This window comes from Acomys minous (genome assembly GCF_964271855.1).
Source record: "Acomys minous genome assembly, chromosome: 6".
NCBI classification, from domain to species: Eukaryota; Metazoa; Chordata; class Mammalia; order Rodentia; family Muridae; genus Acomys; species Acomys minous.
In genome coordinates, this window is record NC_140487.1 from 122,527,220 (window position 1) to 122,541,020 (window position 13,801).

Consider the following 13,801-nt stretch of genomic DNA (forward strand, 5'->3'; position numbering starts at 1 on the left):
CTTTACCAGTGACTTCAAAAGCCACTCAACAGATAGTAATTCATGATGAATACACTTATTTTCCTTTGAGGGAAAATGCATCATTACATGCTATTTAAAAATAAAGAAGCCAGGGGCTGGAGAGATAGCTCAAGGTTAAGAACACTGGCTGCTCTTCCAAAGGTCCTGAGTTCAATTCCTAGCAACCACATGGTGGCTCACAACCATCTATAATGTGATGTAATGCATTCTTCTGGCCAGCAGGTGTACATGCAGACAGAGCACTGTATAATAAATAAGTAAGTAAATAAATAAATAAATCTTTAAAAATATAGGAGAAGGTAGGAGAAGAAGAAAGTGACACACAGAGAGGTTCTCTAAGGCCATGGGGGCAGTAAGTGACAGCACAAGAGTCAGAACCAGTCAGTCATGGTGGTGCATGCTGGGAGGTGGAAACGGGAGCAACATGTTATCCTTAGCTACACAGTTGTTGAGGTAAGCCTTGGGTACATGACACTCAAAACATAAAAATAAAACCAGAAGAACTCAGGCTTGTTCCAAGACCCGGAACTGCTAGTCTGCTCTGACCGGCAAAACATGGTATCAAACTGTCTTAACTGGGTTTCTAAAGCTTAAGTAATCAAGCGTCGCACTCTTTTGACAAACAGAGCCCTGGAACAGAATCTAAAACAACCCTAACAGTTACCAAAGTAAAATCAAATAAACAATTTAAGGATATGGAGGGGGATGAGGATGAAAAAATGAGCTGAATTTTGGATGACAGCTGCCTGTCACTGCCTGTTTCTAGGGCCTGCTGCAGTTATGGGTCTCTTACCTCCAGATAGGCAGATAAGGTCATGTAGATCTTTTCTCCATAGGGTGTCACTCGGTTCAGAAGGAGGGAGTTATGTAGGGAGCTGTCCCATACGGCCTCAAAACGGTAGAAGGTCCTGAGGTCAGAAAGACAATGTGTCAAGCAAAAGGAGCCAATGTTGCCGTAGCAGAGGGACGGCTAGAGGCAGGGATCCTAAGGAACCCCATGCCAACCACGGCCACTCTGTTCATCACATTCTCACAATAGAGGAAGCCTGATCTCCTAGAGGAAGAAGTGGGTGCCCATCCACTTGCCCCCTCTATCATCTAGGGTCACTTAGTCATGCACCTCATCCCTGCTTTTTGACAGAGATTTTGCCTATCAGGCAGAAGTTTGAGACAAATTTGGTCTAAACACCAAGTTCCAGATTGGCCAGGGCACAGGGCAGAACTCTTTCTCAAACAAAAGCAGCCCCACATAACTATGAGAGCATTCAAAAGTATTAAGAAGAACGTGGGCAGAATCTGAAAGAAAAAGTCCAAGGAGCCATCCTGTCTGTTTCAACGAGATAAGAAGGACTCAGCCGGGCGTGGTGGCGCATGCCTTTAATCTCAGCACTCAGGAGGCAGAGGCTGGTGAATCTCTGAGTTTGAGGCCAGCCTGGTCTACAAAGTGAGTCCAGGACAGCCAAGGCTACACAGAGAGACCCTGTCTGGAAAAAACAAAATAAAACAAACAAAAACCAACCAACCAACAAAAAGTAAGGATTCAACAAGAACTAAGCTTCTTCCCTCACGTCCCAAGATCTACACTTCACATCCCAGCTCAGGTGACTCTTAGAAACAGTTATATCCGGGATATGTAAGGTAGGAATGGGCAGACTTTAATTATGAAGAACGTTATTTCAATGAACCAACATGAGTTGATCTATCAATGGTAGAGAATAATTTAACAACACTAGAGGTAGTATTTGTTCCTTCTAAATGTAACTGAAAATCAACCTGACAGTTGATTTCCTAAGCAAAATTTAGCAGACTGGTTCAATCAAGCTCAAGTACTAGTTTTTCCTATTGGCAAAACGTGACCCACAGGTGACACTGGTGGGGAGATACAGATCAGTTCCAAGCTCTGTGCCTTTTTCCTTATTGGAACTATGACACCTTATGGGGGAAATGCCTCTTGTGGCCCCATCCCCCTCACAACACTAGCTCTTAGGCAGAACAGAGCTCACCTAGCTCGGACAGAAGAGTGCCTATTTCCTGCCAATCACATTCTTCCTTACATCACTAGCTCTGCTTTTCTAGACTTCCAATGACAACAGGCATATCTTCTCTCTAAGCACTCTCCCAAGCAGAGAAAACGTTCTGAAAATGAATTCCCTGAGCACACCTCATCTTGCCAGTGCCCAGGTTTGAGGTGTGGCCACTCCCCTTTCTAGCTGTTCTCCTCAGTTTTTTTCCTAGAATGTGACCGTTTCTCACTGTCAACTTTGAGGCAATGAGTGCAGGACAAGAAAGGTCTCTATACAGACTCAGAAGGCATACAGACAACAACAATTAATTGTCATCAAGTGACCCAAGGGCAACAGAACTGCCAGACAAGGGAAGCCTTTTTTTTTTTATTTAGAGATTCAGCAGAAAACCTTCACGCACCCAAAATCCTGTTTAAAGTTTGGTTTAAGAAAAATTCTAGGGCTGGAGAGACGGCTCAGTGGTTAAGAGCGCCGCCTGCTCTTCCGGAGGTCCTGAGTTCAATCCCAGCAACCACATGGCGGCTCACAGCCATCTGTAATGTGATCTAACACCCTCTTCTGCAGATAAAGCACTCATATGCAATAAATAAAATAAATAAATCTTTAAAAAAAAAAAGAAAAAGAAAAAAAGAAAAATTCTAATAATGGGATATGACATTCATACGGATCAAACTCAGAGACCTACCTGCCTCTGCCAGAGACGGATACAGAGAGACAGACAGATGGGGAAGGGAGGGCTAATGTCCAGCCAAGGACACAGCTTGTTGAGTCCACTGGGCGACACTATGTGACCTGAATGACATCCAGACTAAGATATAAACTTATTGTAATCATATGTCAGCTAAATAAGTTTGTATTACCTTCTCATGTACTGTTAGCACATAGTCGAAGAGTGGAGTTGTGTGAGGAGAACTCTGAGTGCTTGTGAGAAATCTTCAAGACAACAAGACAAGAATCCTGTGATCTCAGTTTTTTCAAATCATGGAATTGGCTTTGGAATGTGTTTCCCCCTCACAGGTGTAGTGGATGGGCTGAGTTTACTTCAGATTATTCAATGCAACTGGCTGTTATTATTTGTCTATACACCTCTATGGGAAAATACACTTTAGCCATGTGTAGCTTGTCCTTGTGACTGTACACTTTACTCATGTGACTGCTCTTAAGCCTCAGAGTACAAATTGTCTGATGCTCTGAATAAGTTGGTTATTGAATGAGATTTTTATTACATCCCACTTTTGGGCTGCATTCTCCTAGGTTCTACTGCCTTTAGAGCGGTAAACAGTTATGATCACTTTCTTCCGTTTTCTTTCCTAAATAAAGAGGAATAGAAAACACTTCACTACCAGGAAGTTTTCTATCCCAAAAGGACTTTTTTCCATTGCAAGTTTTTTTTTCTATCCTCAAAAGAAAAACATATTAAGACATATAGATTTTAAAAAATGAATGTTTAAAAATACACAAGACCAGATGTAGTGGCACACACCTTTAATCCTGACACTTAGGAAACAGAGGCAGGAGGATCTCTGAATTCAAGGCTAGCCTGGTCTATACAGTGAGATTCTGTGTAGCCAGTTTGGTCTCTGTGTGGTAGTGTGGTAGGCACAGAACAAAACAGAGAAAATAAGTGGGGTCTGCAAGGCAACAAACCTTTCAAGCTTTTTAGAGAGGTGGAGTGGAGATACAGGGAAGGAAAAGAGGGGATGTCAGAGAACAAAGCCTGAGATTGTAAAATATTCTATTTTAGAATGTAGAAAACTACAACTTGAGGAACCATTTAAAATTAGTAAATGGGAGCTGGATAAATAGATGGCTCAGAGGTTAAGAACATTGGCTCCTTTTTCAGAGGTCCTGAGTTCAATTCCCAGCAACCACATGGTGGCTCACAACCATCTATAATGTGATCTGATGCCCTCTTCTGGCGTGCAGGTGTACATGCAAGTAGAGCACTCATATACATAAAATAAATAAATAAAATCTTTTTGAAAAGTTAGTAAATGGAATGAGAAAATAACTTATAACACTAAGTCATTTGAAACGTTACACATGCCACTGTATACACATCAGAACGAAGGTGCCAGCGGCATTCTGAAGGTTGCAAAGTAAGGCCTTGCTCTGCTCTAGGTGCAGCTCAGGCTTAGCCAGGAAACAAAGCACTGAATTAAAATAGCAACAAAAGCAACTCAAGACATAAAGCATTCTGGTGAACTAGAATCTCTATGTGCACAAAAGCAAACAGAAAGTACCTAGGAATATCCTTATCAAGAAAGAGCCTGCAAGAACAGAAAAGGCTTTCGTTAGTCCAGCAACCAAAAGACAGAGAAAGAAAAACAAACAAATATATATGGAGAAATAGAAACGCGCAGAGAAAAAAATTTTTTAAAAGGCAAAATATGCTAACAAGCAAAATGAATTCCAGTGGACAAACATTAAACAGAGTACGCTGGGACACATTCTAATAAGGGACTTACAGGTGACATGGATCCTTCTCTCAAGAGACTTTTTTTTTGTTTGTTTTTTCGAGACAGGGTTTCTCTGTGTAGCCCTGGCTGTCCTGGACTTGCTTTGTAGACCAGGCTGGCCTCGAACTCACAGCGATCCACCTGCCTCTGCCTCCCGAGTGCTGGGATTAAAGGCGTGTACCACCACGCCTGGCTACATATCTGTTCTTAAATATTTTTAAAAAATGTTTTTCCTGCAGGAATGTAAGTGTACCATATGTGTGTTTGGTGGCAAAGTTGTTCAGAAGAGGGTACTGGAAGCGGAGTTCCAGACACTTCTGAGTTGTTATATAGGTCTGGAACCAAATCTGGGTCCTCATGATAAGCAACCAGTGCTTTAACTGCTGAGCATCCCTTCAGCCCTCTTGAATATTTTTATGCCAGCTGTGTTTATTACTCTAATCATTTAAAGTTAATTAAACATTAGGCCTATTGATCAAATATAAAGGTAAAAAGATCTTTCTGTGAAGACCAATTTAAATGCTTTTTCCTAATGTGAAAGTTCTGAATTGTTTAAAAATAGAGGTTAATTTTAAATGAGATTTTTCTTTTGAGACAGACTTTCACTGCGTGGCCCGCAGCAATCCTCTAACCCTCTTCCTTTCAGCTTCTAGTTCTTGTCACATTACCTAGAGACCACGGGATATATTACGAGTGTGGCTTTTACAGGAAAGACGATTAGAATTCCAACGAGTGACTTCATAGTTAAAGAAAACACTTTAGCCGACAGTGAGAGCTTCATTAGTACAGGCTGTGAGATGACCCAGCAGACACCGTGCGGCAGCTGCACCATGTCTGGCCCCACAAGCAACCTTGACTTTCATATGTCACACCTCACACACACACAAAAGTTCAAGATGTGTATCTTTCATTATTCTTGACTGCAGCCAACTTACTTGATTAACTAACTAATAACTTCTATTATACTAGATCTGATCAAACCGAATTCTCTTCATAAAGCACTTGATCTGAGGCTGGGCTCGGGTCAGAGGACTTTTCAAGGTTACTTGAGTGTAAGCATGTCCAGCACAATCAAGGTTTCAACAGGAATAACACCTGAACACTGGCAGGAGAGAGTCACACGGTTTCTCTGCTGATTTCAGAGACATGGTGTTTATGGTCTACCTGAAAGAGGTGATGCTACCTTCTCCCCAAACATAACAGCCCTTCACACTTGCCCTCTTTCCACAGGCCATGCGAACTCTCCTTATACGCAGAAAAGCAAGCACAAGTTTGTTTTCTCTTCTATGAAAAATTGCAATATAAGAATAAAAATTAATCCTGGCTCAAACTTTTTCCTTCTGTTTCTGCTTCCTGTCTTACCCATACCCCTTTCCCAACATACACATAAACAAATTTTCTGGGGCATAAAGCAGCACAGAGAAATAATTCCATAATGCGAAGGCAGTGTCCTCGGCCCACACTGGACACGCATGAGCTCTTGGTTCCCAGCCCTGCCAACTTCAAGAGGTGGATTCTCTGTGACAATAGCCTAACCTTTCTCCTGGCCCAGGTAGGTGAGAGACCCTGAAGTTCAACTCCAGGCTAACATGGAAAGGCTGGCTATGCCAGTCACACTTGAGTATAAAAGGAAATTTACAGAGAATCTAGTTTAAAGTAAAAAAATAAAATCCATTACCGATAGGATCCAACAGTATATAACAGTTCATATTAAATTATCAACTTTAGGGCTAATGGGTGGTTGCACACACCTTTGATCCCAGTATTCAGAAGGCAGAGGCAGGTGGATCTCTGAGTTTGAGGCCAGCCTGGTCTATAGAGCAAGTTCCAGGATAGCCAGGAATATATAGAGAAATGCTGTCTCAAAAATAACAAACAAACAAACAAATGCAAATAAATAATCAACTGTATACACAAATGAAAATAAGGAAACAAAACTGAACACAAGGCCCCATTATTCCCTGGGGCACATCTCTATGTTCTTTAGGAGTAGAAACTCCTTTCTTCACAGCAGCCATTTCATTGGAAAACATTTAGTCTTAGCAATAACGAATCTGTCTATTTAAGCACGTGGGTAGCATTTTGAGTTTTCTTTTCTTTTTTCATTAAATTGTGCTGCATTTACTTAAACAGTACTCCTGAAAGAACATTCCCATTGTCTATGGGTAAATGAACACATGGACACATCTCCAGTTCTTTTTCTTTCTTTTTAGGCAGCAGGGTTGGCTAAAGTAGAAACAGATTTTTATCTTAAGGTTTATTTTTTACTATTTTAATTATGTGTTTGTTTGTGTTTGGGTATGTGTGTATTAGTACAAGTGACCACAGAAGCCAGAGGCACTGGATCTCTCTGGAGCTGGAATTACAGGCTGTTCTGAGTCATGTGATATAGGTGCTGGGTCCTCTACAAGAGCAGTAAGCACTCTTAACCACTGAGTCATCTTTCCAGCTCTGAAAACAGAGTTTGCTGGCTCCCGCCCCAGGTTTCTCTTAGTCCTATGTAGACCAGGCTAGCCTTGAACTCCAGTCTCTACTTCCCACAAGTGGAATGAAAGGTGTGTACCACCACCCTATGGTCAATCTTCAGCACTATATCTTACTGGAGGAGGCAGTGTGTGTGCACTCTTTCTTACACACACACACACACACACACACACACACACACACACACAGAGTCTCTTTCAACCTCTGAAATTTTAGTGCTTAGAGATCATTTGGGTAAGTGCTAGATTCTTTGAAGTAAAAAGGGAATCTCATTCTTCAACTGTACCAGACATCATTAGAAACAGGGACTCTAATGTGAATCCATCAAACAACCCAGGCTGACACTTCTGTGACCAAGGGTACCCTACCTGCTGGAGTTGTGGGAAGACTTCAGGGACTTGGCGGAGATGATGTTTAGGGAAAGGATAGCATCAACTGCAGCTTCATCTACCTCAGGTTTATTCCTAATCCGACCTAAAAGAAAGGATAAATAAACCAGAAGATGAACACATTAAAAACAAGACATAAGTTTGTCAAGCCAAAAGGTCTGGTGGCACAAACTGATAATCTTAGCTACTTAGCGATAGGATCACAAGTTCAAGGTCAGGACTGGAGAGATGGCGCAGAGGTTAAGAGTACTGACTGCTCCTCCAAAGGTCCTGAGTTCATGCCCCACAACTACATGATGGCTTACAACCATCTCAAATGTGATCTGATGCTCTCTTCTGGACTGCAGGTGTATGTGCAGGCAGAGCACTGTATACATAGTAATAAATAAATAAGTAAATAAATAAATCTTTTAGTGTGTGTGTAGAGGGGGTTGTTTTTTTCTTTTTTTAAGATTTTATTTACTTACTTTATGTATGAGTGCTCTATCTGCATGTACAGCTGTGTGCCAGAAGAGGGCATCAGATCCCAGTATAGATGGTTGTGAGCCACCATGTGCTTTTTGGGAATTGAACTCAGGACCTCTGGAAGAGCAGATAGTGCCCTTAACCACTGAGCCATCGCTACAGCCCAGTGTGTGTGTCTTCTTTTTGAGACAGGGTTTCTCTGTGTAGCCTTGGCTATCCTGGACTCACTCTGTAGACCAGGCTGGTCTTGAACTCAGAGATCCACCTGTCTTTGCCTCCCGAGTGCTGGGATTACAAGCATGTGCCACCACCACCTGGCTAAATAAATTAATCTTAGAGAAAAAAAAAGTTCAAGGCCAGCCTGGGCAACTTGGTGTCATCCTGTCTTTAAAAAAAAGTATAAGGGCAAGAGAGATGGCTCAGAGGTTAAGAGCACCGTCTATTCTTCCAAAGGTCCTGAGTTCAATTCCCAGCAACCACATGGTGACTCACAACCATCTACAATGAGATCTGCTGCTCTCTTCTGAAGTGCAGGCATACATATAGGCAGAATACTGTAAAATAATAAATAAATCTTTTAAAAAAAAGTATAAGGGAGACAGGTTAGTGGTAGAACACATGCAGGACTCTATGGTCAATCTTCAGTACTATATCTTAGCGGAGGAGGGAGCATGTGTGCACTCTGTCTTACCCACACACAGACAGACAGAGACACACACACATACACACACACACACACACTTTCAACCTCTGTAATTTTAGGTGCTTAGAGATCATTTGGGTAAGTGCAGGATCCTGCATTGTTTTCTAAGGTTGTCTCATTTGCTTTCCTGCACTAGGATGGAAGCCAGGGCTTTGCACATGTTAGGTAAGGACTCTACCACTGCGCCATGGCATGGATTCTCTCTCTCTGTACTAGGGATCCAACTCAGAACCTTGTATCTACTCCGTAGTCATTCCACTGCTGAGCCACAACCCTGGCACTCAAGAGAGCTTCAAACATGTCGAGGTGGTGGCAGCGCATGCCTTCAGGTCCAGCGCTGGAAGGCAGAGACAGGAGCATCTATGTGAGTTGGAGGTCAGCCTGGTCTACAAAGAGAGTTCACAGAGAAAGACGTAGCTTTAAACTCAAGGCCTCTATGTTCCTCATTCTGGGTTCTCTAGTTTTCCACACCTCTCCTGCATTCATACAGAATGACAGCATTGCTAAAACGCCGGGCTGCCCTCAGCTGACGGCGGGTACTCACCTACCACCAGTTCGCGAACGTCTTTCCAGTGGAGCTCACTGCCCTTCTCGTGGATAATAGTCACCGTGATCCGTCGCTGGATGCCCTAGGTAACGGAACGAGATTACAATTTAGAGGAGTGCGCTGGGAACTTAACAAGGTCTGGTTTTAAGAGATGCCTAGTATGCAAAGGGCTCCAGATTTGTTGTTTGTTTGTTTTGTTTTTTGAGGCAGGGTTTCTCTGTGTAGCTTTGGCTGTCCTGGACTCGCTTTGTAGACCAGGTTGGCCTTTAACTCACAGAGATCCACCTGCCTCAGCCTCTCTGAGTGCTGGGATTACAGGTGTGCACCACTGCACCTGGCTAGGGCTACAGATTTAGTGGCCTGTACAGCCAAAACCAACACAAGAGAAGAAAAAGCACCCAGGAGGCCAGCTGGAGGACAGAGAAAGAATCTGTCTCAAACAAATTAATAAGACAAAAGGAATACTGGCAATGAAACACAAAGCTTATAAACATTATGGAAAGTATATAAAATTGTATGAAAGCGACACAAATGGTAGTAGTTGCTCCTGATTTTTTTCATACACTCTCGCAATGTTTTTTACCACGGTCACCCCCACCACCTCCCTCCCACTTATTCATGCTTCCACCTCCCCACCTTGCCATCCTCTTCCTTTCTTGTTAATGCACACCATCCCGTTAGTGCTGAACACGTGTGTGGGTGTGGGGCCATCTGCCGGGACATGGACAACCTACCTTTACCAATGTCCTTAAAGGAGAGTGACTTCTGCAGTGGCTCTGTCAAGAATGCGGCCTCCCCTAGACCCTTTCCCCTTTGCTCATGTGTGTGTGTGTGTGTGTGTGTGTGTGTGTGTGTGTGTGTGTGTGAGACAGAGTTTCTCTGTGTAGCCTTGGCTGTCCTAGAACTCACTCTGTAGACTAGGCTGGCTTAGAACTCACAGAGATCCTCCTGACTCTGCCTCCCTGAGTGCTAGGATTAAAGGTGTGCACCACCTGCCTAGGCCCCCCAGACCTTTTTTCAAAATAGCTATTCTAAAATAGGTTTAAAGAGTATATTAAAAACAAAAACAGCCGGGTGGTGGTAGCAGCGGCAGTGCACACCTGTAATCCCAGGACTCAAGAGGCAGAGGGAGGCAGATCTCTGTGAGTTCGAGGCCAGCCTGGTCTACAAAGTGAGTCCAAGACAGCCAAGGCTACACAGAGAAGCCCTGTTTCAAAAAAAAAAAAAAAACAACTAAAAAACAAAACAAAAGCAAAATAACAATGTGACATCTATTTTGACTGTCAACTTGACTACATCTAGAAATAACTAACCCCCAAAATTGTGGACTGAACAGCTACTGGACTGTTGAACTTTCCACTCGCAGGCAGCAATTACTGGACTAGCTGGACCACAACTTGTAAGTCATTCAAATAAATCCTTCCTATCTATCTATCTATCTATCTATCTATCTATCTATCTATCTCTATCTCTACTACCTATCTACCCACCTACTTAGATTCATTTTATAAATTCTGTTACTCTAGGAAACGCTGACTAATACAAACAGAAACAGTATTGGAAGTTTTGGGTTTAATTCCTAGCTATTGGCTACTCTGCTAAAAAAAAAAAAAAAAAAAAACAGGCCAAAACAAAAATGTCCTCCTACATTCCCCCCTCCAAACAGATAGTAAACTGAGAAATCTGTAGTTCTCTTTCTGTAGTTCAGATTTCAGTACCTGGTGCAGCAAAAATGTCCCCTGGCAGGGTAAGCCTGCTGTATGGTCAACCACAGCTGGAATATACCTGTAAAAGTAAAAACACAAAAGACACAAGTAAGGACTACCAAGACCTGCCAAGTCTTCCTGGGTTGTAGCCATGGGGACCTTTCTTATTCTCCACTCTGGTCCCATGCAGGCACTGAATCACAGAGCACTGCACATATCTATTTCTCATCATCTCTGTCGGACAGGGGTGCTGAGAGAACAGTGATGTGGTTTTGGTTCCATCTCTGTCCCTTGCATAATAATTCAGTAAATAATATATAACTGTTACAAAACTGAGTAGAAGTAAGAAAGAGATAATTTCCATTTCTAAATATTTTAAGCTTCAGAAAGCAATTCAGGAGAAACCATCACTGTAACTACTTCATCATAATGCAAGCTATGATAACATTACAGATCTACTTATGGAAAGTCACACTCTTCAAAGTGACTGGCAACTGAGGAGTTCCAAAGCTATATTTAACACAGGGTCGTACGCACAGCAGACACTAATGGCTCACAGTGCTGATCATCTCTGATGGCAGTTCACTGCGTTACACACAGAGGAACTCTACGTGACAGTTTTTCCCTAACCTGTGTTAACGGATGCAGCCAGCTGCTTGCTTATTTCAGGATCAGATACTCTCATGTTTTTCCCAAGGCATTTCAAAAGCAATTATAAACAATAACTGCATCGATCATTAATTCTAATAGCTCATAAAGACAAGGAAGCTTATGCTGACCCTGTTCATTTAGGAGAGTGGCTCTTTTCTAGGGGATGCCTTTGGTCAGCACAATTGAGGAGAGGCGCTACTAGCCTCTTATAGCTATGGGACGAAGGTACTGCAAAGTACCCTACAATGACACAATGGAAAATATAGTGGTCTCAAATAGTGACAAGGTGGCAATTTTTAATTCAGGGCAATATTTGGCCCCTGCTCCCCTCACTGAGATTGGTATTCTAATTTTAAAAGGTTACATTTATTTATTTGTGTGTGTGTGACGACCATGGTACATGTGTGGAAGTAGAAGGACAAGTTGCAGTAGTTGGTTCTCACCTTCCACCATGTTTGTCCTAGGGATCAGACTCAGCTTGTCAGGCTTGGCAGCAAGTGCTGTCTAACCTCCATCTTAACCTACAGCAAATTCTGTACCACCTGATCCACTGATCTTAATAGAGCCACTGTGTAGCTGTCTTCCTTCTAACCAAGTGCACTTGGTCTTCATCGTATTGCTGTTGCTATAAAACAAATCTACTGGATGGCCTCTGCCAGACATCTCATTCAGTAGTAAGACATCCAAACTCAATCCCAAAGAGGAATTTGACAAGATAGTGATGCATGAGTCAAAACAGGCCCAAAACTATATCTCTAATTCTGAAACATTTTTTAAAACATTTTTTTTTAAAAAGTTGGACTTACTCTCCAGTAGGCTCCAGTTCACTGATCTCAAACCAAACCAGAAGGTCATACTTGCTCATGCTCTGCCCAAGGCTGGTTTTGTTCATGGTGTTTAACTTGGTGGCTGGAACTTTCAGAAAGTTTTACAACATGTCAAAATCCGTTCCGGTTACTCAGCAAAAGCATAGGCACTTTAATGCACTCAGCCCATCAGCACCCCTCATCCAGAGCACAGGGAAGGCAAGCACTACGATCCTTCTCAAAACACTGTTTCTAAACTTGAGACAACAGGCTTTTATATAAAATGCATGTGCTTTACAAATCATTAAAAACCCTTTGCTTTCCAGTTTCCACAGCACACATCATAACCATATTGGGTAGATGACACTTGGGAAGCATTAGGGAAGAAGCTGGCATGTCACCAGGGTTGTCTGCCAACCCACAGCTCCCAGACCTCCCCAAACCTAAGAGTCACAAAGATTTTAAAGATGGTGAAATCTAGGTCACACCCCAGAGAATCAAATCATATTGTCTGTGGGTTATGAGTGATTCTGCCTCCAGAGGCCTGAAACTGTCCAAGGATTCTAACATGTAGACAGATCTGAAACCTTTGGTCTGATCTGTAAATACAGGAACTTGTAAGTAATCATCTGTTCACATTTTCTTCAGATTTAAATTCCATAGCCCTAACAATACTCATGTTATGTGGCTTTGGTTAAGCTGCTTACTCTGTGAGTCTCTCCTCAACCTATACAATGTGGACCATAATATTTAGTCTACAGCTTTGAAAAAGGTATTGTGAAGACTCATTAGCATAATGTATATGGAGGGTCTTTATCAATCATGGAGCATTTCTCAAAGGAACAGCCCACTGGCAGTAGTCACCCAGCTGGGGGTCACATGTGCTGGGGCTGCTAAAAAGGAAACTGGTTACTGCTCTGTTAGCCATCTAAGTAAGTAAACCCTAAGTTCTCAGGGAAGAAAGAAGGGAAGGGAAGGGGGGAGGGGAGGGGGGTAGAGGCTTGAATGCAGCTCAGTGGTAAAATGCTTGTCTAACAGGCACAAGTCCCAGGCTTTGATTCCTAACATTACAAATAGAAAGCCACCACTAGTTTTAAAAAAAACAAAACAAAAAATACTACTGCACGCCTTTAATCCCAGCACTTGGGAGGCAGAGGCAGGCGGACCGCTGTGAGTTTGAGGCCAGCCTGGTCCAAAAAACTAGTCCAGGACAGCCAGGGCTACAAAGAGAAACCTCGTCTTGAAAAACCAAAAACCAACCAAACAAACAAACAAAACCCCCCAAAAAACAAACAAAACAACTACTGCAAAAGACACAAAGAAGCATCAGGAAGGGTGAATAAGTAGCTAAGTAGGAAGAATGCTTGCCTAGTATAGATGAGGCTCTGGGTTTGATCCCTGGCACCCCATAAACTGGGTATGATGGTACATGCATGAACAGGCATGCCTCTGGATCATAGAGTCGGGCCGTAAGTTCAAGATGTTCAGCTATTAGGTAGTTCAAGGCCAGACTGGGCTCAAGACCTTGCCTCAAGGGAAATGACCA

General features: G+C 42.6%; 1 protein-coding gene across 10 annotated transcripts in view; it reads right to left on the bottom strand.

The window, feature by feature from the left end:
• Positions 1-13,801, bottom strand: part of KIF1B (kinesin family member 1B) — a 140,401-nt gene that overhangs the window by 14,109 nt on the left and 112,491 nt on the right. For all 10 annotated transcript variants that reach the window (XM_084786694.1, XM_084786690.1, XM_084786692.1 and 7 more), the window contains 5 exons: positions 12,256-12,364; positions 10,811-10,877; positions 9,090-9,174; positions 7,357-7,462; positions 815-929 (listed from right to left, as the gene is read on the bottom strand). In XM_084786694.1, coding sequence (XP_084642820.1) covers positions 815-929; positions 7,357-7,462; positions 9,090-9,174; positions 10,811-10,877; positions 12,256-12,364 — 482 coding nt within the window. The remainder of the gene's footprint in view (positions 1-814; positions 930-7,356; positions 7,463-9,089; positions 9,175-10,810; positions 10,878-12,255; positions 12,365-13,801) is intronic.